The sequence below is a fragment of the Mandrillus leucophaeus genome, unplaced genomic scaffold (assembly GCF_000951045.1).
Source record: "Mandrillus leucophaeus isolate KB7577 unplaced genomic scaffold, Mleu.le_1.0 Scaffold40, whole genome shotgun sequence".
In the NCBI taxonomy this organism is placed as follows: domain Eukaryota; kingdom Metazoa; phylum Chordata; class Mammalia; order Primates; family Cercopithecidae; genus Mandrillus; species Mandrillus leucophaeus.
In genome coordinates this window covers 8,407,669-8,413,355 of record NW_012104254.1, presented here as the reverse complement: position 1 = coordinate 8,413,355, position 5,687 = coordinate 8,407,669, and the positions used below count along the sequence as shown (strand labels likewise).

General features: G+C 57.0%; 1 protein-coding gene across 3 annotated transcripts in view; it reads left to right on the top strand.

Moving 5' to 3' along the window:
- The first annotated feature begins 2,716 nt into the window (after window positions 1–2,716).
- The window catches only part of GAD1 (glutamate decarboxylase 1 (brain, 67kDa)), a 58,177-nt gene continuing 55,206 nt past the window's right edge, over window positions 2,717–5,687 (top strand). Inside the window, exons 1-2 of one of the 3 annotated variants that reach the window (XM_011991947.1) lie at window positions 2,717–3,220; window positions 4,695–4,839. In XM_011991947.1, the coding sequence (XP_011847337.1) occupies window positions 4,758–4,839 (82 nt within the window). In that variant the 5' untranslated portion in view covers window positions 2,717–3,220; window positions 4,695–4,757. Of the gene's footprint in view, window positions 3,225–4,694; window positions 4,840–5,687 lie in introns of all 3 variants that reach the window. The other 2 variants (XM_011991949.1, XM_011991948.1) reach the window with 2 other exon arrangements.

Here is a 5,687-nt window from a genome sequence, read left to right as displayed (position 1 = left end):
ATCGCAAATCCCTAACGCCCGAAAGAGACTGGAGGGGTCGCACATCGCCCCCTCCTTCTTCTGCCTTTGAGCGCCGCGTTCCCATTTCTTCAAAGCGCTTCAACTACAATCGAAACAGCTGGGCGGATACCACTCCCTTCCGGGCCACCCCTCATCACCGGTTCGAGTCCCTGGAGAGGATATCTTTTTTCCACCCCCATTAACCCAAGAATCCTCCCCCAGGAGTAATAAAAGATAAAAGGAAGAGTGAAAGACATAAACAAAAACATAGGTTTCAAATGTTGTTTAGAGCCGAATGACAACCACGGCCTCTCTTAGTTCAAATTCCTACCCGAGAGAAGAGCAGTGGGCGAAATACCTCAAGCCCCAACTAGGCAAAACAAACACTGCCGTTACTGCCAGGAGTGAAGACTGCTGGGGCAAGCCTGGTGGGTTGGCCCAGAGCTATTGGCGGAAGCGAACGAAACAGAGGCGTGGGGACCAGAAGGGCGGGCGCTGTCCTTCGTGCTGAAAGATCTATGCCCTACCTCAAAACTCAGTATCTGGATGGGGTGGAATTCCAGGCCTTCAATTCCTTACCATTCCTGCTGTGCCCAAAAGTCCGAGTTGGAGGAGGAGATTATTGAAAATTAAATCAAATTCATGAAGTCTATAAGTCCGCTCCCCTCCCTGCCTCACTGGAATGTCCACTCTCGGCGTGCAGGATAATATAAACCGCAGGGACAATGCAAGCTCCAAAAAATAAGTGCTTGGCACACAGTAGGGGATTAATAAATACTCGTTTAATCAATTATTGCTAATATTCAATTAAACATTCTAAACAAGGACGGGCAAGAGGCTTCCTTCCTCCCCTACTCACCATAAAGGAGAAAGAGAGGGATGTCCTCAAAGCTGGACGGACTCAGCTTCAGCTTGCGATACCTAGCCTTGCAGGAGATTTCTTCTCCAACGAGATTATTTTATTGGCTAAAACGTTAGGGGTGTTTTGAACTCTGGGGTCAAAGGAGGAAATGGTTGTAAATGTCTCAATCTCGTGCCACAGGTGAAATAAACGAATCTTCCTTTCCAGGGAATCACGGGTTTTGGGAAAAGGTTGAGGAGACAGGGCGAGCGGGCGTCTCTGCTGGACAATGAAGACCGAGGGGCGCCGGGGATGTGTTGCCTCCTCCCTCCTGTCTCCTGCCCCGTGGCTCTTGAATGATTTAGCACTGGCACCTGGCTCCCTGATTGGTGCGACCGTCTCGTTTAGGGAAGGCTCTAGGAGGGCCGGTGGATGGAATTCCGAGCTTCACCTGGTTGCGCCGAGCAGCTGCCGGTTGAGTGGTTTCGGGGGGACGTTTCCTACGTGGAGCAGGCACCCCCAGCCTGACCAGGCCCAAGCCTCAGTACCCAGTGCTGCAGTCACCGCGCGCCCCGCCGTTTAGGATGTTTTTGTGTCCTTAAAAAGTGCCCAGGATTTTATTGTCAGGAGAGGACAAGGCGACAAAACAGTAGTTTCTTTAGTACCAAAGGCAACGCGATTATTTCAAACCCAACAGCGAGATCCCTCTTGCTGATCAGACCGTATCTGCCCAGGGCGGACCTTCGAGATCCCTCTTGCTTATCAGGCCATATCTGCCCAGGGCGGACCCTTCGATCTCCCTCATGGAACTCTCTGTGATTTATAACATTTTTCTGTGTTTCCATTGTGTTGTAGTGAAAGGTGATAAGGCATTCAAAGAAAACGGACGGGCCTCGGCTGAACCAGTGAGGCCCCAGACGTGTGCATAAATAACTCCTGCGTGCTGCACCACCGGGGGAGAGGGGGAGGACCACGGTAAATACCTGTAGAGGAATCACTGCCTACACAGTGTTACCCAGACACGCACAGACATCAACTTTTTTGCCCTAAAGAAAAAGAAACGGGGGGAGAAAAAAGGGGAGAACTTAAACTAGTGACAGGGCGGTGAGGCAAGGCATGAAGAGGCAGGCCGGCGCGTAACCGCCTGGCCAGCAGCTCCAGGTGTGGGCTCCTCTCGGGCGCTGGAGGAGAGACCTGGGAGCGCAGGGCCGGTCGGTCTCTGGGCTCTTGGCGCCCTCTGGTGGGAATTTCTCCATCAACGCATTTTTAAGGCGAGGGGCTTTTCCCAACGCAGCGGTTCTTTTAACCGTGCCTAAATATTGCAGTGGGAGAATCCTTAAAGCGCGTGAAATCGAAGGGGAAGTGGGCCAGGGCAAGGGGGATTGGTCCGCCCCTCCCGGGCTGTGCACGGGTTCCCCATGCGCGTGCAGCGGCGCTCGTGCGTGTCATCAACCTTCAGACGTGATTAATCAGGAGGCCTTCTTTTCCCATCACCAAGGGGGCTAAAGCGAGGAGCGAGCGCATAGCTAAAGGGACGTGGGGTCATTTTCTCTGCCGGTGGCACTGGGTAGCTGTGGCCAGGTGTGGTACTTTGATGAGGCCCAGGGCTGGATGAGGAAACTAATTCCTCGGTAGTCTGAGAGATCTCCCCTCATTTCTGCCTCCTTTGCCGTTACAACAATCCCGGCTCCGTAGAGAGCCAACGAGGACACGACCCAGAGCGCGCTTTCGCTCAAGGAAGCGTCGCAGGGTCACAGATTTGGGGGAACCCCGGGGAAAAGGACTGAGGCAAAGCCGCCGCTGGTCTCCGACAAGATATGGGAGGGGGAGGGGAAATGGGAGAGGGGAAAGGAGGGGAGGGAAGAAGAAACGCTCAGAAAGGCAGAATTCTTCGTAGGAATTATCTTTTCCCTCCTCTCACCCGACAGCCTGACTATTTCCAAAGGAAAAAAAAAAAGCGTGTTGAGTACGTTCTGGATTACTCATAAGACCTTTTTTTTCCTTCCGGGCGCAAAACCGTGAGCTGGATTTATAATCGCCCTATAAAGCTCCAGAGGCGGTCAGGCACCTGCAGAGGAGCCCCGCCGCTCCACCGACGAGCTGCCCCCGCGAGCAACGGCCTCGTGATTTCCCCGCCGATCCGGTCCCCGCCTCCCCACTCTGCCCCCGCCTACCCCGAAGCCGTGCAGCCGCCTCTTCGAATCTCTCTCTTCTCCTGGCGCTCGCGTGCGAGACGGAACTAGCGAGAACGAGGAAGCAGCTGGAGGTGACGCCGGGCAGATTACGCCTGTCAGAGCTGAGCCGAGCCGAGTCGAGCGGATCGCTGGGCGCTGTGCAGAGGAAAGGCGGGAGTGCCCAGCTCGCTGTGGCCGAGCCGAGGTGGGTAAGCGAGCGACCACCTGGACTTCCCAGCGCCCATCTGTGGCTGTTCAGCCAGGTCCTCTCCGCCCGCGGCTTCTCAACCAACCCCATCCCCGGCGCCGGCCACCCACCCTCCCGAAATGAGTGCTTCCTGCCCGCCCTAGTCCCTGCTCTCCATGGGTGCGCTGCGCAGGGACCCCCACCCCCCACCCCGCCCTCGTCACTCTTCTTATCTCTGCCCGCCGGATTCAAGCCGCGGGGACGCACAGAGGCTGAGGCTCTACTTGAAGTGGGGCAACAGCGATTTTCCCTTGAGCTTCCATGCTGCGAGCGCCTGTCCATCCAAAGGGCGCCTGACCAGCAGCAGCCAAAGGCGCTACTGGGAGCGGTAACCTGTTACTTTCCCAGCGGCCGTGGTCGACCCGCTGCCAGTGTTGCTGTGCGAGTGCTCGCGCGGGGCTAGGTGTGAGGTCGGAGGGAGGGTGTGGAGGCAATAGCCGATGGGTGCTTCTCTGCGGGGTCCTCGATCTACCCAGATTCTCCCGCACTCTCTGTCCCAGGGCCTTCGGGCGCCATCGCGCCAGCGCCGAGAGTCGAGCAGAGGCGCCGCGCAAGATCTTTGTCCGCCGCCTCCTGCGCGCTGCGCGCAAGTTCGTTTCCCCGGTGACGATCCCCATTCTTACCTACCCCACCCTCTCTGGATCTGCACCGCGAGGTCTCTGGGGTTCTCAAGGGGCTAGGTAGAGGAGAAACGCTGAAACCGGACCGAAACCTCGCCTTAGGCTTAGCGATGGCTAAAAACCGGTAGGGATAAGAGGGAGACAAGCAAGGTTCCGACTCGCTGTTTTCTGGCTGTCTGGAGGGCAAGGTGACTGTGGTTCTTCTCTGGCCGAGTCCGAGGGAGAACATAAAAACATGGGCCTTTTTCCCCCTCTCATCTTGTCTCACCAAAGTCCCTGGTCCCCGGAGCAGTTAGTGCTTTTCTTTTCAGGGAATTAGCCAGACACAACAACGGGAACCAGACACCGAACCAGACATGCCCGCCCCGTGCGCCCTCCCCCCGCTGGCCCGCACGCCGGTGCTGAGTGCCCAGTGGGGCTTGTAGCGGCTCGGCTGGAAAATCGCTCACTGAGCGCTCCCCTGTACTCCTAGCCCAGTCCCCCACACCCGCGCGTCTTGTACTGGCCTTGGACCCCCACCTCGACCCTGCCTCGTGTCGGCGCTTCACTCCAGGTCGCGCCAATGCACCGCCAGACTCGAGACCGACCCAGGGCTACGCTGCCCGCGCCCCAGTACCGGAGCTAACGTGAACGTCTCCTCCGCTGCCCCCACCCCCGTGCACCCCGACCAGGCAGGCTCGCTGCCCTCCCTTCTTCTTGTCTCTCCAGCGCCGGATCTTCAAGGGGAGTCGTCTGCGCCCCCGGCTGCTCAGTCCCTCCGGTGTGCAGGACCCCGGAAGTCCTCCCCGCACAGCTCTTGCTTCTCTTTGCAGCCTGTTTCTGCGCCGGACCAGTCGAGGACCCCGGACAGTAGAGGCCCCGGGACGACCGAGCTGATGGCGTCTTCGACCCCATCTTCGTCTGCAACCTCCTCGAACGCGGGAGCGGACCCCAATACCACTAACCTGCGCCCCACAAGTAGGTCCCGCCCCAATTTTCTGTCAAATGAACTGCGGGGAAGATGGGGGCGCTGGGACGTCGGGAGGCTGAGCTGGCGGAAAGGAAAGAGGGAGCGCGGAGATAATGGAGGCTGGGAAATAAATGGGGCTCTGACCGGGTCCCTGCCAGAGGTCATTTGACTGTCAGGGACGCTAGGTGACTCCCAGGGCACCGGAGAGCGAGGACCACACAAGGTCCGAGTGGCGGCGATCGTTGAGGGCTTCGCGGCGGAGGAGGGGTGCGCAGCCAGTGTCGTTTTTATTCTGTTGTGTGTGGTTTCTTTGCTTCGTGGGACGACAGGGGTCAGGGCACGGGGCGGAATGAAGAGCTGGGAGCCCCAGCAGGAAAAAGAGTTTTCAGTCCCCGGCTTTCGTTGAGCCAAGATCTAACCTCCTCCTTTCCCCCTGCGCTGTGCTCAAAGTCTGTAATCAGCGGAAATTTGGACGTTAATTGCAGCGTTTAGAAAACTCAGGGTCCCTAATTGCTCCAAATTTGCATCAAGCTATTGACGAGTTAGGGAGAAGCCAGGGGCGGGAAAGGTGCATAAAACTGAGACTGAGCCTTGACATTTCATACAATTAATTACATCTCAGAGACATAAATAAATAAAGCGGGGAACGGGCAGCATTCTGAGTGGCAAGAGATGGGGAACTGGGAGGGGGCAAGAAGATTTATCATAGAGAGGAGAGAGCACCTCTCTCCTTACCCCAGGCAAGAGATCTGTCAGGAGGTGACACGTCCCGAAAAGAGAGAAAGAAAAGAGACGCCAGATAAAAGAGGGAGGAGGATTTATGCTTCCCTGTCTTAAGTACTACAGGCTCTTCAAC